Source organism: Cololabis saira, chromosome 12, assembly GCF_033807715.1.
Source record: "Cololabis saira isolate AMF1-May2022 chromosome 12, fColSai1.1, whole genome shotgun sequence".
NCBI classification, from domain to species: Eukaryota; Metazoa; Chordata; class Actinopteri; order Beloniformes; family Belonidae; genus Cololabis; species Cololabis saira.
In genome coordinates, this window is record NC_084598.1 from 10038195 (window position 1) to 10065299 (window position 27105).

Consider the following 27105-nt stretch of genomic DNA (forward strand, 5'->3'; position numbering starts at 1 on the left):
AAAAATCAGGATTTTATTTTTGTCCAAAATCGCCCAGCCCTAAGTCAGTGGAAACCAAAATAATCATCGTTGCCAGTTATTGTAGTTTCGCCCCAGCACATAGTTACAGTTGTGGCAAAGGGACGTTGTAGCATAGGATATATGGCAATTTCAGTGTCAAAACTCTTTCTCTGCAAGTTCAGATGCTGTGTTTCATCTCCTGCGGCGTTCCCTGTGCACCAAGACTCTTTGCTGCACACGTCTGTTCCAGAAAAGCAGGTCTTTTTTTTGTATATTTGTTTGTTTGCTTTTCCCACATGGCCCATCCAGCAAAACATGTAAGAAAACTAAATGTTGTCACATTCATATAAATGCTAATAAAGCTTGCCAGAAGGTGTGAATCCGTTGAAACGGCACGTCCTTATGTTTCCTAGCCTGATTTTCAGAGTAATCCCTGAGTTTCCGTCTCTTCTCTAGGAATCAAATCAAATCAAATAAACACTTCCAAAGTGCTATTTCCTCCTTGCAGAAGAAGCCCGGGGTTCTTTGCACCTATTGAGGCAAAGTGTGGATGGTAGAGGGCTTATAGACTAACTGGCATGTTCATCGATTCTCAACACAAAAGGCTCCATCCTCATTAGTGCAGCTACATTTTTAAACCTTCTCTTACTGCGTATGGATGAAAACTACTGTGTGACTGTAGCATCCATTCAACTCTGGCCAATTCAATGTAATCGAATGTGGAGAGGAGGGAAAAAACTATTTGGAAACAATGACAAAGTCACTCACTTTATTGATTTGCTCTTCCCTGTCACTATCCTTCTCTGATTAAGCAAATGTACATCATATGACCATTACTGGAAGATCAGGACAGACAAGCGTTAACAGCGCTGAGAGTAATGACATGGAGGCAGAGCAGCAGATGCTGCTGACTTTGTTATCTCGGTATCAGCTATTATGCAGCACATTTATCCATTCAATAATACTGCAAGAGCTACATGCACCAGGAGAAAAGCTATTATACGGGCAATCAGCAATAATGATAATTTCCAGCAGAGCATGGATGTTCATGTGATATGCATTCATGGTCATGCAGTAAATGGAGATTTTTTTTTTCCTGATACAGATTTTACACTGATGTGGAGATGGATTGGTTTTAGTTTGGAACAGCATTTTAAAACAAAATTACACCATTGTAGCCATATTCTAAATGAGGCAAAGGCATTGTTTTACTAAGGCCGTTTAAGGCACAAGGGGAAGGTTTTCACTGTTCTCTGTTCTGAATATGCAATGTTAGAAAACAAATGGGCCGAGATGAAAAGCCTTAGAAACCCCAAATGTTGCTGTCACATCCAAAGATTTTCTATAAAGATCATTGACTATGTCTGCAATTAATCATCATAATGTTGTTATCACAAGGTCACAAATTGGTCCTTTTGTTATCTCAAGACAACAAAGTTTGTTTTGCTTTTGCAAAATGTTTAATCTTTCTGATTATCTGTAGATAAATTGGCCTTTTCTATTCCTAAGTTTATATAAATGACCCAGTGATAATCAGAATAAGAATAATAAAGCTAGTTTTCTTGAATTAGCAGAGTAATTACGGAAGAGTCAAAGGATGATCTGGTTCATTTGATCCCATCAGACTTCAGCTAGTTCAGACTTTAGGGAGCGAAGTGCAACATGAAGTAGAAGCTCAAGTGTGTGGTTTTGTTTTCTGCAAAACTCCTCACACCGGTCTGGCTCCAGCGCAGCTTGAGATACTGGACCAGAACGAGGTTAGAGGTCCAGGTGGTTCAGCCGCAGGCTTCGGAAACGGCGTGGACTTCCTATATGAGCTTCACCTGGTCAACACAAGCTAGTGCTGCAATATCCTGCTTTGTTCCAGCGCATAAAACAAAATCTCATCCATCTGCCCTCAATGTTATAGACCGGCTGCCCAACATCCAGAAGAAACAAACACCTTTCAGGACCCGGGGACGTCTGCTTATCATTAGAGGACTGGACCTGCCAGCTGCCATTACACATCTGCCTCGGCTAACCCGCTCTAGTAGGCAGCCCCGTGACATCACTCTCTGTGATTTCTCAATTCAGCCTCCATAATCCCAACATCTGGACTACTGATGACCCAGCACACTGATGGGTAAGTAGTGAGCAGCACAGGAGCACAGCAGGGGGCCGTAAGCTAACACTTTCCATTCACTCAAAGTCAGTATTCCTGCGTCTCCACAAATACTCTTTGGCTCTCATGGTACAGAGTGCCAGTGTTGGCCAGGACACCGAGTACAGAGTGCCAGTTTCTTTAGTATAGTGCAGGAACATCATCTTGAACAAGATAAAGGAGACAGCAGAGCAAAAGAGGACCAGGAATCCTGACTCTCAGGGTTTTTGATGATGGATTTGTTCATATATTATATAAATGCCGGGTTTTTCTAAAAGCATGGGTAAAATAATTTTATTCCTGTATTAGCAGTAGTATTTTCTGTTTAAGGATAAGGAGGTCCAAACACCTCCTCTGTAGAAACTAGGGGTGTAACGATACACTGATCTCACGATACGGTACGATACACGATATTGAGGTCACGATAACGATACGATACGATATTATAGCAGTCATTTTTTAACAACCTTGAATGAGGAACATATGACTGGAACAAATTGTCTTTTATTTGAAAGACACAAAATACAAAACAATGCTGTGCATTTGCCCTATTGTTCCAGTTTTAATGCTTTATTTAGTTAGTTAGTTAGTTAGTGATTTATTCCTGGTTTATAACTGTTTAAGTTTTAAAGAGAAAGCCAGGCCAACCATTTTCCACAAACTGAACTAAAAATTAATGTCAGGTTTGCATTATGCATCTTCAGTTTCATACAAGTACAAATATTTTGCTTCTCTCATGTATGATTTGACTTAATATTAATAATATTAATAACCCAATATCGCGAAACACTTTGTCACCTCCACGACACGTATTGTGACGTTTTTGTATCGCAAAATTTCGTGGCACGATATATTGTTACACCCCTAGTAGAAACCTTTGACTCTTTGAATATTGTAACTTGCTGTAACAACAGTTTCAGTTTCTGTCTTGGAAATGCTTGAAAACACACCTTTGATTGAAATTAGGTCTGTTAAATAGTGGAGTTAAAGCCAGTAAACTATCGGAAAAGAGGTGAGTACACAAAATTTGAGCTATTGTTCTCCTGGTCAAATGATCATGATCAGCTCAAACAATTGTAATCAAGATTTTGTACATAAAAGTTAAGCCTACAGATGGGTAATAATGGAAATCTGAGGAGCTAGCGCAAACTGTTTCCCAACAGTTGGAAGCCTATTTACCGAAAAACTGGAAACCGACTCCACAAAGAAACAAGTAAGTTGTGATGATCAAACACTGATGTCGGATGAATAGATGACTCCATCACACTCCCACTGCCTCTGGTGTGAGCGCCACAAAACTAAGAATAAACAGAAATTAAGAAATCTTGGCCTACAAACGCATGTAATCCATGTCTGTCAGAGCGCTGTTTAAACATCCAGTCATAAAAGCAACTGGGAGCTTTCCAGCAAACACATGGGCAGCAAACGCTGAACGTACCGGTCTTGAAACCCAAAGTGCTTTTTCCATGGAAATAAACATGTCAGAATCAATACCTCCTTCGGATCCGTCCAGGCGACATTTCCCTGAGTGCAATGTGTTCAGTAATGCTTTTTTGGTAATTGACTCATGCTCGAGATGAAAAGATTGTGTTTTTCATTGAGAGTTTCTCATTCTTTTGTTTTGAGGAATCAAAGTTGTCGGGAACAAGTTAAGACAGCCGAGAATGAAGCCAGCGCTTCAAGACAAGGGTGACTAAACAAAGTCCTAACAACAAGAGCTAAGAGGAAAGATGCATTGAGCAATGCTTAGATGTTTCAACGGAGTGTGTCATTTTGAATATCGCTGCTCTTCTAGCTCTTCTAGTTCCTCATCTGGTTCAGGTACTTGAGCATATTAAAGCCATGGATGGCCCGGGCCTGTGTGTAAACCCAGTGACTCTATCTGAATGTTTAAAATCAATTGTTTGTTGGATGAGTTTTTCACTTGTGAAGACCGCATAGGTCCTAAGGTCTGAATGAAATACCCGTGCCATGAGGATGCTAGAGAAAAGCTTCATTTGCAGCCAAGTCTACACCTCTTAAAGCAGCTGTTCCCAATCCGAATCTGGACTGGAGAGCCTTCCTCTGAAGCAGGGGTCACCAATCCTGGTCCTCGAGGGCCGGTGTCCTGCATGTTTTACATGTTTCGCTGCTTCATTGCACCGTGATAAAAGTGACTGTGTCGTTAAGAGAATTGTGCAGACCTCAATGACAAAGGGTGGATCTCCTCTGATAGCAGGAACGGCTCATTCAAGTGGAGATTATGAACAGAGAGACCCGGATCAGTCTGGTTTGATCCCGGTATGTGATGTCACAGTATCTTGCCAATTACTCTCACAGAATTTTGTGTGCAAAAATTAATAAATTAACATAACACAAATCATCTGACCATAGTGGGTCTTAGTGTTAGACACATAAAACATCTTATTTTTTTTTACCATATCATTATTTATTTAACAAATTAGTGCACATCAACGTAGGGCTGGGCGATTTTGGACAAAAATAAAATCCAGATTTTTTTTCTCTGAAAACCCGATTTTCGATTTCGATTTTGATTTCGATTTTTTTGGTAAAACTACAAAAGACAATGGAAAAAATTGTTTCAAATATTTTATCTTTATTTTTAAAGAAAAATAGCAAACAAATGTCCCTATTGGGAATGAAGTGCAATTGAAAGATACTGTAAATCCTCCTGAGTTTAGTAAAGTGACAACATTTACAATTTTCTTGACCAAACAAAGATGACTAAACGGGCTCTGTCTGTAATGCAGCCAGCTGCAAAAAAGGAAAATCCATTTTCCGATTTTCCTTTTTTTAACATCGTCTTGATTAATAAATCCGATTTAGGTTTAAAATCGATTAATCGCACAGCCCTACCTCCAGGGTGCACAAAGATGGACTTTATATACATATGCACTCACCACTTCATGAGGTATACCAGATGTACCTGATAGATGGCCATAATTGCATTATATTTGCTGGATAAAAACAGCCTTTTGCCCTGAAAGATTAAGAAATGTGCTTGACTATAAAAAGCAGCCGCTCCATTTCTTCCAGCGTAGGCCTCGCATGTAAGCAGAGCTGCTGGGTGTGGAGGTGAGACCTTGTCAGAGGTGTGTTTCCTTCCTGATTTATGAGAAGGCCCTGGGATAAGCAGTGTATTTAACTGGGCACACTAAAGGGGGGTGTTAGCAGGAATGAGAGTATGAGTGTGTGGGAGAATTGCAGGCCTGAAGGTGTGCAGTTCAAACATAGGGCAATGTTTACCCTCAGTGTTGAGACCTTTTCTGTTTGCTCTGCCCCAAACCTGCCCCCCCCAACCTATCAACCTTGCTTCGGGTGCAGAAATAGCCTGATCCGAGCTGGCACACCAACAGATTATAACGTCCATTGTACTGCCTCCAACCAAGAGAAATATTTCTCCAAATTTGCATATTAACCCTCACTTTTTTAGTGTCGCTCTTTGTGGCTGAGAAGGAAGGGTGCTGGGCCTAGTGCTATTAAAGTGTGTTCTTGGCCTCACGGTGTTTGTCAAACTGTATAATTAAAAATAAAGTATTGTAATTATGCATCTTTGAACCACACTTACACTGTAGTTTGGGTTGCGGTTGAGCAGGATGGGGTTAAGGCCTGGATAGATCAGTGCCGGAGCAGAGGAGCAGGGCTGTGTGAAATCACACACCAAGACCTCGTTTGTCCTCACTGACTGTACCAGTTGTAAATGACCCAAATGATGTTCCATGCACTCTCTCTGCACGGCTCTGTGCTTGGAAAATGAAACAACCGTCTACATATCGATATGGAGTTGTTAAGACTGTAAGAAAATCACATTTTTAGATTTAAAAAGAAAAAAAAAACAACCTTGAAGGTCTTTGGAAGGATCACATACATATTTAAAAGGTTTATACATGTTTTAAAGTGCTCGGTTTTGAATAATATTTTACTTACAGTCAAAACATTCTGCTTTGGAGGAGAAAAAAAATATTATTCATTCACAATTCACAAGATTTCCAAATGAAGCACACGGTTCTTACTTTGCAAATCAGTCCTCTCTTTGAGTACGACAGATGTCTCTGCATCACGTTTGTGTCCACGCCTCACATAAAGAACCACTGTTCCTCTTCAAACTAGTTGCAGGACCATAAAATCATGCCCTTGCCTGAATTATTATAAATATATCATGCTAGGATTTGATAGACTGTAATATAAATCCAAGCACGCAATAATGTATTGTGATGGGGTTTGAGAGGATCATCACAACACCCACACACACACACACACACACACACACACATATACACACACACAGAGCTCAGTTTTAGGCTGTTCAGGGCAGCACGCCGACCGACGTCCCGCCACAAAGAAAAAAAGATGAAATACAGACGTCATCGTAACACAGGGTTCCGAATCTCAGCAGCTCCAGCCCAGATCCTCCTCTCAGCTAATGAAGGGACACACTGTTGGGCTGCCCGGCAAAGCCTCTAAAGAGATGTGAATAAAAATATCCACTGCTTCCATTCGGGATATTTACTCTCATCCTTCACACACTCTAAAATGTTTAGGAGTCATGACCACCGACTGATCCCCAGCTTTCCAGTTCTGTGATGGTATAACTTCAAAAGGCCCGGGTCCCTCCCTGGCTGCAGCACCGAGGGACACGGACACATCCAGCTCCTTGTTTGTTGTTTTTGTCTAAGTCTGTCCCTTTACCATGTTTATACCGTGTTTATACACTGAGTAATGTCTGTTAGTTGCAGTGACACCAATATAATGACTTATTTTGTGAGGATTCTGTCAGTCAGGGTCGCGAATACTGACAGGTTAACTGGAGCCTCTGAAGAAAGTGTGTATGTTGTTGGAGTTAATGTCTCAAAGAGGAAAAATACACAAAAAGTCTGGATCAAACACATTCAGGAGGAGAGGAGGGTTGAACAAATGAGCTACACAGCCCCAAAAGGTTGGGCTGTCTTGTGTGCATTTCCACATGTTTTGGTTCTTTTTAGTCATATTTGGGGGACATTTTTTTTAAATCAATAAATCTGATAATAACTAATAATTTGATTTAAAAAACATTCAACAAGAGTGGAAAATCCTCCATCACAAGAAGTCAAAAAAAAAAACATTTGATCTCAGTCAACATGTGCAAATACACTCTAAAGAAATACCAAAGATGGTGGAAACGGTCACATTTAGGAATATAAGAACTGCAAAAGTCAGCATGGTGGCAGCTAAATTCATACTGTACATCAATCTTCATTTAACCAGTCTGGACTTCACGCCACAAACTCAACAAACTAGGTTCCCCCTCTATAGATCATTTGCCACCTTTTGTAAATGTTTGTCCCTTTTTATTTTAAGGCGATCAAAAGGCAACTTTATGAAAAGGCAGCTATTCTGTTAATAGTGAAGTTTCTTCACTAAAGCGTAGAGACTTTTCCCAGCTTCTCCAGTGCCAATCCTAATTATTGAGGTGTTCTCACAATGCCGTTCCCCCGGCCTCCCCCGGCGTCCTGCTCCCGTGCAACACAAACGCTGATGTGTGATGCGTTTTTGATGTGCACCCTATTACAACCAGCTCACGTCAAGCGCATACAGACTCTTTGTGCCAACTTCTTCAATCTTTCAACGCCTTTCTGAGGATTTTGTTGTGCTCCTAACAAAAAAAAAAAAAAAAGAGAGCGAGAGAGAGAGAGAGAGAGAGAGGCACCGATGTGCCTGGAGACTAAAGACCCCGTCGACTCACCTGGCGTCATTTATAAAACATTTCTCGAGGTAGCTCGAGCTCTGTGAATGAATAATGGCCACTCTCTGTGATTCCGATCATAGCCCGAGCATCTGGTGTTGTGCCTTTAGTTTAGCATGTGTGGCCTTAATAGACTGTGACTCACAGACCTCCAGACCACCTCCAGAAGGAAAACACTTATTACAGTAATTAAGTGAATCATAGAGTAATACTGAGAGCACAAAAAGAGCCTGGCATGACGCTCTCAGAGCCTGAATGAGCCCAACCAGCAACCGTCCCTCAATAGAAACAAGGATGACAAGAAATGAATTTGTACATGTCAAGTGATATCTACATCTATGATATTAACATACTCCAATCATGCACTTATCTTGCAAATATGCTTCCAAGTACTTTCAAAGATTTTTTTTAAGACCAATTCACAAATTCATAACTATAATACCAGACAATTTGAGGATCTCCATTCTTCATTCAGTCGTACCAATAGCAGTCAGTTCTCCATCAAAGACAGAGGTGCCTCACTCTGGAACTCTCATATACTTATCGCAAAATCTTCACTGTCTATTAGTAGTTTTAAACAGAGATTGAAGACCAGCCTTATTGATCAAGCGTCTAGAAGTGCTTCCACTTAATGTGGACTCACTTCTGCACGTGCACACCGAGAAATTGTCTGTTTATATCCATCTTTTTGGAACGCTGTTTTTTTTTTTTGTTTTTTGTTTTTTGTTCTTGCTATTATTTCAATACAATGTATTTTTCTTGGTGAGAACTTTGAATAAGCCCATTTAGGGCTTCCTTTCTCACCTGCACATATTTTCATGCTTTTATGTTCATTTAAACTTTTGTACCGTTTTTTTTATGTTGTGCAAATAAACAAATCAAATCAAATCAAATCAAGTGATTTGTCATCCTCCCTGGCACGCGTCCTCCACTGTTAATGGCCCGGTGGCCTCATGGAGGATATTTTATACGCAGGAAGGGTGGCACCTCGTCCAGCTGTGTACCTTATATTTACACAACCAGACCTAACTGACATGACACTCTCCCCTCTGCACACAGCAATTACATTCATCGGCGGTGGCTTTGGCCAGATACGGGACCGACTATAAAGACGGCAACGCGGCAATTACAGCACAAGTGTGATATTTTTAGTTGTTTCCTGTCAAACTGGGGTATCAAGTGAATGGTTTGTCTGTGCGAGTCGTGAAACAGCTATTAACTACTGCAGCCCAGAGAAGCGGAGCTCAGTGGCGTGGACAGGCACTTCAGTTAAAAGCTGGGAGACGGCACACTCACCCCGTACTTACTAACGTTTCACTCATACGGCCGTAAAAAACACTTAAAAAGGCTTGTAGTCATTACTGCTGGTGCATTTCACATCAGGGCCCTGCGTGGGGGCTGCCAGGCAACTTCTTACTTAACTCAAAAGGGAGGAAAAATAAAAAGCTTCATTTTCTGGCAGCTTTTCAATCACACATTTAACAACATTCATAAAGGTTTATTATTTTAAAAAGCATAATGATGAAGATATAACAGTAATATTGAGGTTAAAAAGGGGCTCCTTCTTGGCCAACACTCTCAGTTAAATAACTGATCATTTTTATATGCAGATTGTCAGAAAGAACTACTACATACACAACTGCCGTCAAGATATTTAATAATAAAAAAAAGTCTGCACATCTTAATAAGTTAGAGATAAAAAGGACTTAAACAAAACAGGAAGCTCATGTTAATCTTCATTAATCAATCATGAGCAAGGGAGATTTACGATCCTAGACATGAGAAGAACCGTGTGACCGCTGTTTTCTTTATAACTCAAATTATCAGCCGTTATGAAAAATAGATCTAAATGTTTTTCTTATTTTATCTTTCATTTTTTTTAATCAGTCCGTTGTTCAGTTGATCCGACTGTTGCAAATCTAAAACTTCACTAAAGGAAATGGGAAAAATACTGTCGACGTCATGACTCGGTTTTACCATCAACAACTGTCATCAAGCATGATGGGTAATTACCACCAATTATCCATTATGTGCTGTATTGATTATCATCGTGTTTCCTCTTTTGTTTGTCTACACAACTCCTCAGCGTTAGTTGGATCCCCCAACAGCTAAGAAAAATGATTTTTAAGCTCAAGTTAACATTTCTGAATTCCAGCCTTTAGAAGTTGAAAAAAGAAAAAAGACAAAGTTTTTCAGTATTTCATATTCACCTAAAACTTGAAAACTCCTGGCTTAAAAACTGATTCAAAATATAATGAATCTGAGAGGCTTCGCTTCATTTCTCGCAATTTCTTAACAAACAAAAAAGAAAGAAAAGAAAAGAAAAGGTAAACGAGCAGCGTTCGTCACATCTCCACCCTGACTGCAGGATGAAAGCATGTCGATATCTGGCCACGCCATTCATGCGCCTGTGATTCTGTAATTATGCGCCTGTGAAAAAACTCCCAGAGAGAAAATGCTTTGTGTTTATATTTTCTTATCAATGACTTCTCTCTCTTTTGATTTTTCACACAGTTTTTCCAAGAGAATCTGAAGTGTGTGAATCCAAACTTCATTATTGATGCAATAAATGGAAAATATAAGTACCTTCAGACATTCAAATAATGGTTAATCCATAGAGCTACTGTGAGGATAAGTTAAGAAAGTAATGCTTTATTATTTTTATACTTGTGTAAGAAAATATGTTTTCTCAGTGTTCTACATTAAACTGAATTTCTTTGGACTGTTAGTTACACAAATCAAGCTTTATCCTTTTATGCAAAATGTCGATATTCAATAGAACGAATGAGATCCAGAAAGATTGATGGTTAGACAACAATCACCACGCTTCCTTCTTAATGTTTTCTCCCTTCATATATGAAGGATTGTTTCTCAGCTTTGTTTTCAGTCGTTCATGTTTGGATTGTTGTTTCAGAGGTACATTTGGAAAAACTCAACTAAACAGATTATTAACATTTTTAATTTCTCACGATTGTTCTTTTGCCTGAACTTTTGTATCCAAGATTGAAGTTGCTGCATCTCCTCTGGTTTATATGCTCCATTATGTTTTTCAAGGATACATTTTTTATAATTATACACCATAATAATGTAATCTTGTCTTATATATATATAATCTGCTTAATATTACTTACTAATGTAAAAAGTTCACGTTATCCAGTACCGCACAAAAGTCTTAGGCACCCTTTGTATTTTATCAAAGTTTGAATAACCATACATATTTATTTTTCAGTCTCTTTATGATATTAAATTGAGATACAAAAAGAAAATATAGTGCTGGTTTAAGAGATAGATGAATCATTAAGTTGTGTGATTATTTGCTACTTTTTGACGATCAGCTTCACTGATCCAAAAATCAGTCAACGGCAAGATCATATGCAAACAAACTAAACTGCACAATATTCAGAATAAAGTGGCTCCAAAAGTAGAAGTCGGTATTTATTTGGCTTAAGAGAGCCAGGTTTCTTTCTCTTTTCCATGTGAATCTTTAAAAAAAATGGAAAACAAATATGGATGTAATTATAACATAAAAACAACACATGACCGCTGGCTCACTCAAACTGAGCCAGATCTTCACCAGTCTCTACTTCTTTACTGACACATCCATCGGTTACACTGATGGAGGATGTTCCAGTGTCTGGAGTCGGGAGCCACGGTTGCACTCCAACAACTGCATGATGGGAAACATGTGGCTCTGACCTGATCTGACAGCTAACTGGCTGACATGCCAGCCGAAGAGGATAACTTTTGTATAAACTTGTATTTTTTTTTGCGTAATTTGATTAGACTGTTTTTGAATACTCATAAATGATTCTTTAAACAAAAGGGAATTTAGTTTCAGATCATAATTGACTGCATACTCATCATAATCACAGCACTTTCTCATTGTACGGTACATTGAACTTATTTATGACAAATCACCCCCCCCCAAAAAATGTAATTTGAATAATCTAGTAGCCTGAATGACTTAAGGATTTCAGATGTGGAGATGCACCAAAAACAATGAAAGCCGTCGTCCCATTTTACTTTACAGTATTTGAGTCTTCATCTTCGGGCTTCACTGATGTTTTTGTCGAGTATGAAACTGATTTACAGAAAGATTGACAGGAAATGAAGGCGGATCAAACCGACAACAGCTCAGTCTGAAAGGTACCGTGTCATCACTGCAATAACTGAACTGGTATTTTACTGGTAATTAACATGGGAATCAGACCCAACAGGGGCAGGGTACCAATTTGACCCATTAATAACAATTAATATTGATCCCTGACTGACATGTGTTGTAACCTAAAAACCGATGCAACGTCAGAGAAATGGAAAATTTAATTTAAATGAATAAATGATTAAAGCAGCAAATTAAAACTGAGGAAAAAAATAAGTTTAAAGCCTATTTTTCTTTATATTTTTTTGTGACGGAGTCAGTTAAACAAATCCCTGCAAAGTATTGCATGGACCAGCATAGGGGTTGTTTTCTCCATACAGTTGTCCATTTAGGAGGTTTCAGATTTTTCGGTCAACTTATCCATCTTTTAACCACCATGAACCGGCCAGAGCCCCCCCAAATAAACATCTCTGGCTTTTCTTTTTTTTTCATCTGGATTGCTTGATGTATTAGCTTGGATTTTTCCATTACTAAGCAGAATAAGAGCATTTCCTTTCACTTCCAGCAGTGTCTAAAACTGGCTCTTACCATCAGGAATGTAAACACACACAGTCTGTAAACAAGGCTCTCTCTGACCCCCAACCCCCCTCCAACAACGCTGACCACCGCAGACCGGTCCAATGACGTCCCACCCTGACCCCGCCAAACTCTCAAAGACAGACGCAGCCCCATTATTCCGCCCAGAGGTCACAGGCGAGCTGCGGGGAAAACGGACGGGAGAGAGAGACGGAGGAGTTAGCGCTGCAGCAGCAGACGCGGGTTTCAGACGGGACGGGGACCGAGCTGACGGCCCCGTCTCTTCTTCTCCTCAATCAAACCGTACCCCAATCAAAGAGTATCTGAGCACAACAACAAATATAAGGTTTTGTGGTCCGGGTTAACGGATTAATGATGTATGAGCCGCTGCAGCTGGCTGAGGGACGGCGGTGTTCCTCAGCGAGCCGTCAGCGCCTGTGAGGGGGGATAGAGGTGAGTCTAAGCCTGGAGGGGGTCAGAGTGCCGTCAGCATTGAGACAATCCTCCCCCGAAGCCAACAGAGATGTTGTCAGCACAGCTCTGCATCTGCAACCGAGAACAAAGGCCACTGACAGGGGAGAGAGGGAAGGAGAGGGATAGAGGAGAGACTTTTCTAATTTTAACCACAATGCCACATTTGAGAGACGCATCACAGGCCTCATTTGGAACATACTGTTCAGATTAAAGGGTTGAAAAATAAACAAGTCCCAAACATGCTCTGCTTTCTGCACTTCTGAATCCAAGGGTTCAAAGGTTTTTTTTATTATTTAAAAGAAAAAACAAACAAACCCTGAAGACTAATAAAAACACAGCTATGCTGGAGTTCTCAATAAAGTTTGAACTCCATTTCTCGCCTCCTCTCTGCAGCACCTGAAATCAACAGCTCTGTCGGCCCCCGCGACGGCTCCAAATGAAGCGACAAATAGCGGTCACAAGGGTCTCTCGAGCTGCTGATAAAGTGATTTTCCACTCAAGGATGGAGGAAAGGTAGCATGTCAGAGGGGTTTCAATAGCTGATGGGTTCCCTGGGGTTAGCTGGCAGCAGGAAATCTGCTGTGTCCACAGGTTACGGTGATGTTTGGCTGTGAACTGACATTTTGTACCAAATGTGCAAAAGAGAGCAATCATTCAAAATCAGTATGTGCGTGCAAATGAGGAGCTTGGCATTTGTTAAATGTAATGCAAACTGAAGGGGAAAATGCTGATTGTACTCTGACCAACAAAGAATACTGCCGAGTCATAAACTAACCACTTGCAGAAGACTCTAAACATTTTGGGAAATATGCTTGTTAGTTAGCCTGGCCTAGAATAAAAGCTGTAAACAGGGTTAGCTGACTTGGCTCCGCCGGCACCTCTAAATCTCACTAATTAGCATGTTTGCTTTATCCATACAAAGCCAAACCGACGTGTAAGAACAACAGTTCTGCGACTCTGGAGGTCAAGAGTCAAACTTTCTCAGCCCCTTAGCCTTTGCCAGCCTGGATCTCGCCCAAATTCACGTCAACACAAATGGTAAACCACTGGTCCGAATCTGGCTTAATGTGCCAATTCTCCGTTCAAAGCAGGCCCGAATTCACATGCACTCAAAACAGATCTGAAGATCGTTACTGGACTGGAGCCAGCGAGGCCCGCCATCCCGTCAGCGCTTCGCCTGGTCCGATTCAGCCGGCTCCCAGCGACGGGAAGACCATCCATTTTACTTGCCAAAAGAAGGAAATTACATTTAGTGCCAAAAAAGACTAATCACATCTAAATTAACTCCAGAACACTTTTAATAAATGCTAATACCTGAAGAGCGAGCAAGTCACTATTACTATTGATTAACTGGGCTGATCATTTCCCATTTTGAGAGAAGTGTGGAAGCCACTTTTCAACAGGAAAAAGCAGAAACATCTGGACTGTAACACTGCTCGTTAGCGTGGCCGCTGGTCAGAAGTGTTCTTCATTCATTTCAGACCTTCATTAGTTGGTACATACAGAACAGACCTGTTTAAGTTAAAGAGACTATACACGCAAAATAGTTATGGATGTTTTTTTTGCTTCACCTCTCATTTTAGTGATAGTAGTGTTTTATTAGATTTTTTTTTTATATAGCAAAGAGACATGTAAAGGTGTATTCTGTCAGTCTGCATCACAAATAATTAAAAAGAACTGAAATGGACTCCTCTTATTAAGTTCTTGATTCTTTTGCATCATTTTATGTTCTCAAGCATCACATTCTTGCAAATATGCAGCTCATTATGAAAACTAACAAGGGAAATGTATCGTCCAAATGCGTTTATCAAATTTTAATTGGATGTCCTTGAGCGGCTAAGTCCCATTTCCCAAGTCCAGGATCTTTGACACACAGTTGCTGAGAGGAAAATGTCTCAGTTTTACATTCCACTGGCCAGGATGAAAGGGAGCAACTGTCCAGAACGAAGCGCCACTAAATCGACTCCAGACAGCTTTGACTTTACGTGTGCTTGTAAATATGGTTCTCACTCTGCACCCTGACTGCACTGAAGCCAAATTCAAATGTGTATATCAAGCTGCAGCTCGGCCACGTGGAAGTCAGGGAATTAGAAAAACGATGTACAATAAACGTCAATCCAGTTTTGAATAACCCCTCCAAGTGACGGAGCCTCATTTCTTGGACAAGGAAGTATTTTCACCAATCAAGCAATGCCAAAATACAATCTTGCTGGTCGCAGCTACGTTGGAACAGAGTGTACGGTGATCCAACAGTACCACTTGTAAGGTAGGTGCTTCAGAGCGCACGGTGAGTGGCCAGGAGAAGCTGGATTGGTCATCTCCTCAGTGAGTGAGCGGGGGCCACCCCGAGGCTCACGCTGCCTCACACTCCGGTCATAACGAGAACATCAGTACCAGACACGAAGCACCTGCTGCAGAGAAGAGACGGGCTGATACCCGGCTCTTATTTACAGTCAGGTCCGGACGTATTTGCACGATGATCACATTTTTATGAGACTGCTCCAGACTTCAGTCAGTCATCAACTAAAAAGGATTTTCATTAAAGTATTAAAAAATTATTGCTACATTTACAATCATGTCACTTTGTCCGAATATTTTCAAGCAACTGAAAAAGTAGGTACTTTCTTTAAAACGGCTGTAATTATTAAACCATAAATGCCTTTCTTTTGTGAAACCTCTTAAATTAAAGTTGAAAGCCTACACTTGCTATATAAATTGACCTTAATGATGAAGTAGACGGGCTTGCAGTTGCTAAGTGAGCCAACATGCTTAAGTTCTCCAAATCAAAGGCCATCCTGGCAGGACAAAAACATAAAAGGAGAGAGAGAGGACTTGATGGGCAAGAATTAACTTTTGTGCGTTTTAAGACACAGCCAGAAGTTGACAGATTGACTGGTTAGTAGATGAATCAGCCCAAATTCATATGCATTTACTACCTGATCTGGGGCCTCATCTATAAAGCTTGCTTGCGCAGAAAAAGCGCCTGAAAGTTGCGGAAGCCACCTTCTACGCAAAGTCTCGGATCTAAAAAGAAAAAACTAACCGAAAAATCTGCGTATCTTTACGGCAACTCGGACCCTCCCGTAAGAATTTACTTAAGACACGGGGAACTGGCAACGCAGGCTGTAAGGTGGTGAAATGAAGCCAAATTCATGTCATACTCTTAATAATGTCATCACATGTCACAACATATCAGACTTATAATAAAATAGTGCTGATAACGGAGCAGGGAGCGGCGGGGGGGGGGGGGGGGGGGGGGGGGGGGGGGGCTGCCGCTCTGAGCCCACTACTCTGTGTTCTGATTAAAATAAGGAAAGTTGGACTATATAACAATTGCGTTCATAAGGATGAAGTTTAAAAAAAAAAAAAAAAATTTAAGAAATAGTCTCTTCTCCCCGTGTGTGTTTGCCTGTCATGCACGGGTACGTGCGCTCATGTTGTTACAGCCGGAATTATGGTTCTGCGTCACACCAACGCAGAGCCTACGCCGTAGGGTCCGGCGTATGGTGCGCGTCGCCGCGTGCCCTACGCCGTAGGCTCTGCGTTGGTGTAACGCGGAACCATAAATCAGCCTAGAGCAGCTCTGAGGGGAGACGGGAGGGAGGAGAGGGAGCGGGGGCCGCCGGGCCGCCGTCCCGAGTGTCTGGATGATTTGCTGATCCTACCGTTAGTTTTTAAACTGTAAAAAGTGGGGGGGGACAAATACATGATTTTGAAAAGACGGGGGGACGTGTGTCCCCCTGTTGCGCCGGGGAACTCACGGCGTTCAGCGCAGCAACGGCGTGCTGCCACTCACTCGCTTTATTTTATTGTATAGCCTACTATTTATATACTTATTCTAACTTTTACTGTGACCACCAAATAATGTGGTTTTCCTGTCCTCCACATCATATCTAGGTCTCCGTGAAAGTCAGTGTCACGGTGGCTGCTACTTCTCATTTATTCTGACGCCAAACCATGGATCTGCGCCAAACAGGCTGCAGGAAGCCACTGCGCATGCTCAGCAGGCTCATCCATATGGATTTCTGGGCGTGATAGGAGGCGGATTCAGCTACGCAACCTTCCAGCTGGACTGCGTGGAAGTCTGCGTGCACATGGTTTTATTGATCCGGATTTTTTTTTGCGCACGGCATTTTCGGCTTTTGAGAGTACGTGCACTTTTAGTATGAATCCTACGCACTCCATTTTAAATGAGGCCCCTGATAATGACACGGTTCACCAGCTGCTCTCTAGACATCGTTTTGTCACCGAACCACACGTGGGAATAAGGCACGACCAAGATGTTGCTAAATAAGCGCTAAATAAGGGCGATTATTTGAAAATGAAGAAATAAGAAATGCAAGTTGTTTGTGCAATGATTTGTTTAGAACACAAACAAAGAAGGAAAAGACAAAGAACATGGTTAAAGGAAGAGGGTAGCACACATAAGCAAAAGGATGTTCTGACCGAGCAGACAGGTTTTATTATGGAATGGTCTCATCAGGCGTTTTTAAATCAGATCCTGCTGCTGGTTTAACGTGCGTTGGGTAATATAAACGCAAGGTGTGTTATTTGTCACCTCAGGCTTGAAGGCGAGTCAGGAGGCGTTATCTGCTAAACATAACGTAACCAGTGTGGGTGTGAAGAATGACGAATTGTCCCAGCAAGATTTATACGCCGTCAGAAAAGTGTCATTTTCAAAAAGAGGGTGTATGAACATCGGGATGAGCGTTTTTCATTAGCCAGGTTTGTCATATCTGTATCCAGTTGATCAAACAACATCCTTTGTGGTTCTGGACATACGCCGGTTCATGGCGTCCTCGGCTCCGAGGCTAAGTAGCTTGCGGATCTCCTCGACTCCCCAGTTACTCATCTTGGAAATGTAGATCCTACCTGTGACTTGCTGTTGCTGTTGCTACTGTCATCAGCTGTTCATTATTTTATAAAATAATAATAATAATACATAATTTAAAAAAACCTGCCCTGGTGGGTTGTACTCAACTTACGTGATCAACAAACCTTTTTGCATGCGAGATACCTGTTTGGCTCAACAATGTGTCATTGAGTGTCTCTGCCCCGTTTCCAGCGGTTCGGTACGGTATTTTGTGTTTCCATTATAAAATGGTCCCATTAATTTGAACCATAATGTACAATTTTTGGGCCCCCGTTGTTTGTAGGTCCATAGAAAAATGGCACAGTGCGGTAAGGGCAGAGCTACTGGCGTAATACAATCCGTTGATTGGACAGAAAACGTCACTACCTACAAAAAAAAACAAAACAAGCGCAAGCGTTTGTAAACATTCTTCGCCGACCGCATTCTCCTTTCAAACAACGTGGCATGGATTGTTGTACGATTAACGAAGTATCAATAGCCAAGCGTAACAAAAACGAGCTGCTGGACCTCCGTTGTTGCTGTTGGTAGCGTCTCTACGATAGCTTTGCTTTTGTTGTCGTCACACTACAATCTCGCCAAGCTAGGCATTTGGTCTACTACCTGTAAGCGCCGTGGCGGCCCGACTTGTAGTGGAAACGCTCAACCGAACTGACTGGACCATTCTAAACTGTACCGGACCATACCGAACCGCTCAGTGGTAACGGGCTTTAGGGCTTTTCGTCCAACTCAAAATCGGTGCAGGTGCCAGTTGCTAGTAGGTTCTACAGAGAGCACTGGAGAGCCAAGACCATACGTCGCCGTACGAAACTGTAAAATGAGCGCAAAATCCCTCTGAACAACAACAATGGAAAATGAATTTCGGTATGTACAGGCACTGATCCTGGCCCTAAAAATCCTGTTTGGAGTCCAGAATCAACTCCATGCAACTTCCCACCATCAGCATCGACTGTCTTGACGTTTCAGGACGAAAGTAAGTCTTTTTAGAGTCACGTGTTTGCCGTACAGTAGACGTATCTTTGATTGTATGGTCAAATCAGTAAAAATGGATCCAGATTTTCTGCGATATATGTGTAATATGTGTAGGGCACGGTTGCTTGGTGGTTAGCGCTGTTGCCTCACAGCTACAAGGTTCACCTCCCAGGCCCGGCAGGGTCTTTCTGTGTGGAGTTTGCATGTTCTCCCTGTGCTTGTGTGCGTTCCCTCCGGTTACTCCGGCTTCCTCCCACAGTCCAAAAACATGCACGCTAGGTTAATTGATGATTCTAAATTGCCCATAGGTGTGAGTGTGAGTATGTCTGGTTGTTTGTATGTATGTGGCCCTGTGATGGACTGGCGACCTGTCCAGGGTGCACCCCTGTTTCCCAGCTGAAAATTAGCTGGGATAGGCTCCAGCAGACCCCCGTGGGTATAGATAATGGATGGATGTTTAATATGTATGAGGTTGCTAGCACTGGACTAACTTTGGTTGAAAAGCCATATCTGATTACTCCAAGTTGTTCACATTTAACGACTGGACTCTTACAAGAGACTGCTAACCGCTCAATGATTTGCTTACACCCAGTCTGTGACCTTGGCAACTGGCAAATTGGGCTCAAGTATGCATGATATTAAACATTTAGACCAAAACTGGGAACCAATAATCAATTTTATCTACAGGGCCAACACCAACACCAATAATAATAATAATAATAATGACTTGGATTTATATAGCGCCCTTCTAGGCACCCAGAGCGCTTTACAGAAATCATTATTCATCCATACACATTCTCTCCAGTGGTGGTAAGCTACATTGTAGCCACAGCTGCCCTGGGGCAGACTGACGGAAGCGTGGCTGCCATATCGCGCCTAACGGCCCCTCCGACCACCACCAACATTCATACACATTCAAACACATTCACACGGGGCAAGGTGGGTAAGGTGTCTTGCCCAAGGACACTACGACAGCAAACTGGGACAGAGCGGGATTCGAACCGCCGACCTTCCGATCATTGGACGACCCGCTCTACCACCTGAGCTACTGCCGCCCCACATGCAATACAATGTTGAGTTTTCATTTTTACATTTAATATCATCTTCATATACACTTCATATACACTACACTTAAAAAATGCAGTAGTTTTTAGGTAGCTCAAGCCAAACTATGGACCGGAGCAGACAACAGTCCTAAATGATAATTAATTGTTTTTGTGTAACAAAGGCACGACAATACTTCATAAACCATAAACAAACTTCTGAATACGGTTGGGAGGGTTCATAGCAAACAAAGTCAAGTGGTTGAAGCCCAAATATAGTGAATTTGTGTGCACCCAGTATACCAGACTTTACAAACCATGATGTCATGCATGATCCAAAAATTCTTATTAAACATTTTTGAATGTTTATTTCAATTCTTTTTCAAATATATGATATATGCATTGATGTATGTCCACCAAAAAACAAAAAAATAAAGAACATAAAGGGCATCCTTTCCAAAAAGATTTATCAATAAGTGCTATGCATTCAGTTACTTAGTTAGTTATAACATTAGAAAGTTTTCTGCCACTAGATTTTTTTCTTTTTTTTTTACAGTTTTCATAAACCTGTCGAACTGTAATGTTGACCATCGCTGTGATGGCCACCTTTCAGGTGGGATATAAGACTTGTTTTTGAAAACCGAAGCAGCAGCATTGTCATCTGCACTGTGAAAAACAGCCAGACTGTCGCATTCGCTCAGGTATTGTGCTGTTTCCAGTCAGGCAGACACGGGGCCACGCTGGGTCCTCCCAGTAAGGTGTGGCAGCTGATGTGATGAGCATGACTTGGCCTGCTTTAAAAAGGTAATGCCCGCCAGCCAGAACTTTCACTGTTTTCACTCATTTGTCAGATCTAAACGGCAGATAAAAATTACGTAATTTCCTCCCATATCGACAAATAATTTATCTGTCCAACAGAAATTGTGTATCCCTACTTAAAATGGTGCAATATGAAAGCAGCCTAAGCTGCCTGTCAAGCAGCTTCATCTGCAAGCAGCAAAGTGTTATTGTTGTGGAAAAGAAGAAAGTAAAATTACATTTAAAACACATGACTCTGCTCCTCCTGTCAATCAAACTGCCAAGCTAGTGAATAGACTACGGTGGGTGCTGACAGAGGCTGAATGTCACACCAATTGTATATGTATTTTTATTCCCCTCCCTCGAAGCCTCATATATGTGTCTGGTTAAATATGAAGCATTGCTCTTTAAGAGTAAAAGTGAATCACCTTAAGCTACTTAGAAGAGTCTTTTTAGCTGTCGCCTCAGAAATAAGAAGCGGATCCCGTTATGACTTCCAGGACTACTGTGGTATTGATAAAGTCAAACTTTATCGGTTGGGTTTTTGCTCTCCCTCAGAGGCCGTGCATGAGGCTGGGTACACATGCAGCACCGTGTTCACATTCACACAGCTGCTCCCACAAACGTCGGCTAGGAACACTCATTCAGTCAAAAGCGTGATTACAGTTCACTGGAACTGATCACAAGGATGCTTGTTACAATTACAAGAAGTTGTTTGTATGTAAGGGGGAATCATGAGCAATTTTATATTTGAAAAAGAAAACACTTTTGCACTTAGATTTACTCATTAAATGGGAGTCTATGATTTGTGGATCCCAACCAAAGTGCACAAAGTTAGTATTTTCTCTTCACATCATGGCCATTTGGCTTCTAACAGGAATAACAAAAATCAGCCTTCAGGATAAAGTCGGGAGGTCAATTAATGGAAATAAATAAATAGAAAGTGACCCCAGCCACTCATAGTGCTTGATCCCAAGCCTGAATAACCAGGGGGGGGTTGTGTCAGGAAGGGCAGCCGACATCAAACCTGAATCAATATGCAGAACAGTGATTCACTGTTGCAACCCCTAAAAGAGAGAAGCCGAAAAGAGTTACAACTATGGACTATCCCAGTCACCTGCCTTCATTTTTTATATCTATACGATGATCCCCCACTACCCCGATCGCTAAAGCTCGGCATCTGCCAGTGGAAAACCCACAACAGCCATTCTCTATACAGAACCAGACTCCGAGCAGCAACTGCTCACACGCTACTGCAACAGCTTGTAAATACTCAAGGTGCAAGCCGTGAGAAATGAAAGTGACCACGATGAAAGGGACATGCTAAAGCGGTGTCCAACTGTCAAGGCCCGATGATGAGGTTTCCACGAGACAGGACCACGATCTCTGACAAGTCGTTCTGACTTTTTCCTTTTGTCTTCTTTTCGAGTTGGTTTCTAGTGAACAGCAGACTGAGAAGTTCAAGGCCAGCGGGCTGAGCAGAAATAGTAGCTCAAAATAACTGAAATGAAATGAAAGAAATGCACAAATGTCTACAGCATGCAGTCACTCACAGTCACGTACAGTAGGAAAGTAGTTTGAGCACTTGCAGAGTTGTAAAGATTAACGGACTGGTACTTGGTTTAAAGTCGAAAGATGTTATATCATTCAGTGCCCGGACTCCTGTGTCAAATAAAGATTTATCATAAAAATGTTTAATTTGGATGATCAAATGTAACTGCCAGAAATCATTGGCTTTTAAAAGAATATAAGAACAAATGTTCAGTAGAGCATTAATTATAAGCATCTATAGTGAAGCAGACCTGAATATTGTCTTGGACAGGCATCTCGCTGCATCACAGGATGCTAATAAAATTAGAAGAAGCACAATTAACACAAGATGAAGACAGGGATATTGGCAGCCAGCCGCAATTTAGCCACAGCACTCTTAGGTCAGAAGTAATTATAGTATCTATTACTTCATTTACTTCTAAAGATTCACGACCTGAGAATATAAGAGAGAAAATTAAAACAAATGTTAAGGAGTAGACCAGACTGAATCGAAGCACATCAAACTAAACTGAATCATTATACTAAAAAAAGAAAAAGGTTTGACTGTTGAATCAGTCCTGGCTCCATGCATCTATATACAGTAGATACATGATGGTCTTATCAGGGACAGAAATCCATCCCAGGGCAGACCTGGCAAAACTGTCCTCAGCCAAAATACCACTAACTGTGATTGTTTATGAGCTGAAAGAGAAACAAATCAAAAAGCATTACGATAAACAGTTTCCAGGTATCGGTTTCCTCCGTGAGTTAAATGAAGAAAAGGTGTTTGAAAGGGTCGGATCAGGACAAGCTGAGGTGTGTAAACCCAAGGAAGTCTTCAAGGAGAAGTGCGTGGAGAACTATGAAAAAGGGGGCAAGTGAGTCATAAAGTTAAAATATTACAAATGTTGGCTACAATGTGCAAAGTTTTGTTCACCCGGAAAAAGAGACTTCTCATGCTGATAAGCACGAAAAAAGAAGAAATAAAATGCTGAAGATGAACCGAGGAAGACTCTAGATGATCCCTGTCCCTAAAATGCCTCCGAATGAATGAACCACATTTAGTTCAATCCAGGAAACACAATTAATCCTCAAAGGAAAATTAAGATGACTAAACTTCAGTTTCAGCAGAGTTCTGCAGCTAAAATATGATCAAAACTATACAAATCTCAGCGCTAGAGGGTTTTTGCAGAAACGCACCAAACAAGAACTGAAAGTCTTGAGGATGGTGCACCAACTTTCGCTGTGACAACTCCTGATCTGCAGAACATCCCGTCTCATGGAAGACTAATAGCTGGTCTAGACGGGACTGACGAAGGGGGTGACGGGGGCAGAAGGGAGCTGCGCTCATCTTTCTGCTAAAAGACAATTAGCGTATTGGTTGACAGGGAGCTCTGACACAGCGGGTGTAATGCAGTCGTCGCTTGCGGTCGACAAAGAAAAAAGCGCAACTACTTCATTAAGTGCCAGGGAAAGGAAGCGGTGACAAAGCAAACAAAGCAAGAGGAGAGGGGTGAGTGAGCGGGAGCTGGGGGATTTCTTCTTCCCTTCCACTGCACCAATACTGGAGACTCATTCAGCATCTCAAGGTAACCTTCCCCGTCACTTGGGCCTCATATTGCTGGAGCTCCTCGGTTCCCACAGTGTGTCAGAGCCTGCATGTGGCCTTCCTTCCTGCCCGGGCAGCCCCGCGTCTTTAGACCCCCAGGCCCCAGAGCAGAGGTTACACCAACACAGCCAGCCACAGCAGCATGTCAGCCCCACACCAACCGTTGCCTTGGTGCCGCTGCATTAGCAAAGCGCTCCCGACTCCGTCCCAAGGAGTGATTTGCCATGAGGTATACAGCTCCCCTCTTTCATTTTCTCCTGCTCCCCACTTGTAGCTGCTCACTCACCGTCTCTCTCTGCGTATTTAATCGGCCTTGATTCTCCCCACTCTCTCCCCTTTCTCCCCACCACATCCTCAAATCTTCCTTCCCTCAATCCAGTCCTTTCTCACTTTTTTCTTTGAGTAACGGCCGATGCCAGAACACGGTGCCATGATTAGACTGACATTGATAAAAGACAACATCTGCGCTAAATAAATATTGAGCAGACAAATTGTGCATGTGTGCATGTGTGTGTGTGTGTTTTCTGAGTCATTGTTCATCTCTGTTTTTCAGTCTTTCATGATCATTTCCAGCTTGTATCACCGCCGCAGAGTTGCCGTCAACATCAAAACACAATATTCGTCTTGATTTAGCGACAAAAGACGCTCACAAATAACTCCACGGCTGAACGCGGATAATGTGTCACTGCAGGGGCTGCTCGCCGCGCGGCTGATAACCGGGAACCCGGGGAAGAAACGATCAAGGGGTGGTCCGCCGCCTTTCACTGAGGGACCAACAAACAGGTGCCTGCCATTACAGAGCCACTCTCCTACAGCAGCATTCCACAGCACAAGGAAGTGTGTAATCGATGTTGTGGAAAATAAAGTGAGAAAAAAGTAGTTCTAATTGCAAAATGTAAATATTGAGTTTTCCCACAAGTGGGGGCAGACCACCCAGGATGCAAAACAGTCACCCACCCCCTTTCTCTTTTTTTTGCCTCGTCGACCGCCCGAGAGATGTCTTTTTGTGAGTGCAAAACATCACCGACCACAATCAACACTCACACAGAAACCATGATGTGTCTTCGCATGCAAATACTTCTGGCAGCTCCGGCTTGGCATTTGTATTGTGGGAAAATTAAGTGATGAAAACCTGGAGGGAGGCAGCTGAAATTGAGTGTGCAACACTGTGTCTTTTCTTGTTCCTGTAAGGTGGTCTTACTCTGTCTGGTCTGAATGAATTCTCACAAGATGAAAGAGCAGAGAGGGCAGTCGGCTTGGCAGGACAGTACTGTAGCTGCAGTGTCTGACAGACAGAGACTCCTCCGTGTGTGGCTTACAGACTGGTGTCAAATACTTGTCCAGACTGTGACAAATACCTCCTGGTACTCTCTCTACAATTACCTGTAGGGTTAGCTCTGAAACATAACTGTTCTCACAACTGATGATGTCTGAAGATCAAAGACAGCTTCCTTTTCTTCCAAGAACAGCAAACTCACACTGAAACTTAATTTCAGCCTGCACTGTGTTTTCTCTCATTTCTGTCTTGGCAAGCCTGCATAAATATAAGCAATTGCGCCTATTGACACAACAGAAAAGCAATTAAATGGTTGCAAAATAAGGCAGTGAAACAACACAAGGCATCTGGTCGAATCACACTTGGAATAACTGGATGGATCAAAGTCTCAGACATCTGCAGATTACATTTCAAAATATTCAACTTTTAAGTGATTATAATTCTCATTGGTTTAGACATCCCCGGCTTTCCCCGAGCCACCCGGTCAATCTGTTATACTGGAATAAGAAAAAATCAAAAAAAAAATCTACCAATTCGTGCCAGTATGAGTAGCCTCAAATAAAAAAAGGTATTTCGGGTGTCGAAACTTACCTTGAGCGGGTTTACTTCCTGAAGCTGACTGTTGAACAAAGGCGACCAAGCAGAGACCTACAAATCCAATGCTTGCGCGTATCAAAGCGTGCAGAAGCATATTCACTTTGACTGTAGTTGGACACCAGCACTTTCTAACATCTACGATGCACCAGCGCGCAGGCAAGGCAAGGGTGTGTGTGAGTGAGGTATAAAAGTCTCTTGTTATTCCCTTTGAATGCCCCGCTGACAGGATACTGTGTGCGATCCTTTTTTTCTCCTCTGAAAGGGCTGCTTATTTGAGTTTCAAGTGATCGGGGTTGAGAACAGCCCAAAAGCGCGGAGCGCAGCAAGGCTTTTCTGTTGTCATGTTTCGAGCCCAGACCCGGTGTCAATTTAAGAAAGAGAGAGAGAGAGAGAGGGGGAGAGAGAGGGAGAGCGTGGGGGAAGAGAGGGAGAGAGAGGGAAAGAGGGAGAGATGGAGTCGTCGGCGCGGTCTGAAGGGGGAGGAGGGAGGAGGGAGCGCAGCGCTCCGGACGACCCTTGCTGCTCTTCCCTAAAGGCTGATTTACGGTTCTGCGTTAAATCGACGCAGAGCCCACGACGTAGGGTCTGCGTCGATTTAACGCGGAACCATAAATCAGCCTTAACGGTTTCCTTCTTTCTGGTTGTGCAGAAATTGCCATACAGGCAGTGGCGTCAATTCAGTCAAAGCTAAGGTATGGCAAGGTTACGAGTCACATAACTTAACTAGAGTATCAATCAACACGTCCAGCAAATACTCATCACAGGAGTCTGATATGTAGCTTTTCTGTGTGGTCAAGAAAATTGGAACTTTTTCAAATGCAGTCTCGCTCACTGCAAAAACTCAAAATCTTAGCAGGAATATTTGTCTTATTTCTAGTTAAAATGTCTCATTTTAAGTCAAAAAATCTCATTACACTTAAAACAAGAGTCATCACCAGAAAAATAACTTGTTATTTGGCCATTTTCACCTGTTTCAAGTACATTTTCACTTGAAATAAGTAGAAAAATCTGCCAGTGGGACAAGATTTATCTTCTCATTACAAGCAAAAAAAATCTTGTTCCACTGGCAGATTTTTCCACTTATTTTAAGTGAAAATCTACTTGAAACAGGTGAAAATAGTTGTTTTTGAATCTTGTCTTAAATGTAATGAGATTTTTTTTTGACTAAAAATTAGACATTTTAACTAGAAATAAGACAAATATTCTTGTTAAGATTTTGAGTTTTTGCAGTGTATAATAACTAGTGAAATCGATCATGTTGTTCTGATTTGCATTTGTAGTTATTCTATATGTATTAAGTAATAGAATAATCAATACAAATAGACACAGAGTAATTCCATAAATGTATTTAAAAAAACAAACATTTACATTTTCCCTTGAAGCCAAGGTGTGGCGGCTG

At 41.9% G+C, this 27105-nt stretch overlaps 1 protein-coding gene across 2 annotated transcripts in view; it reads right to left on the reverse strand.

Moving 5' to 3' along the window:
- Positions 1 to 26051, reverse strand: part of scube3 (signal peptide, CUB domain, EGF-like 3) — a 116369-nt gene extending 90318 nt beyond the window's left edge. For both annotated transcript variants that reach the window (XM_061735419.1, XM_061735417.1), the window contains exon 1: positions 25701 to 26051. In XM_061735419.1, coding sequence (XP_061591403.1) covers positions 25701 to 25800 — 100 coding nt within the window. In that variant the 5' untranslated portion in view covers positions 25801 to 26051. The remainder of the gene's footprint in view (positions 1 to 25700) is intronic.
- Positions 26052 to 27105: the final 1054 nt, after the last annotated feature.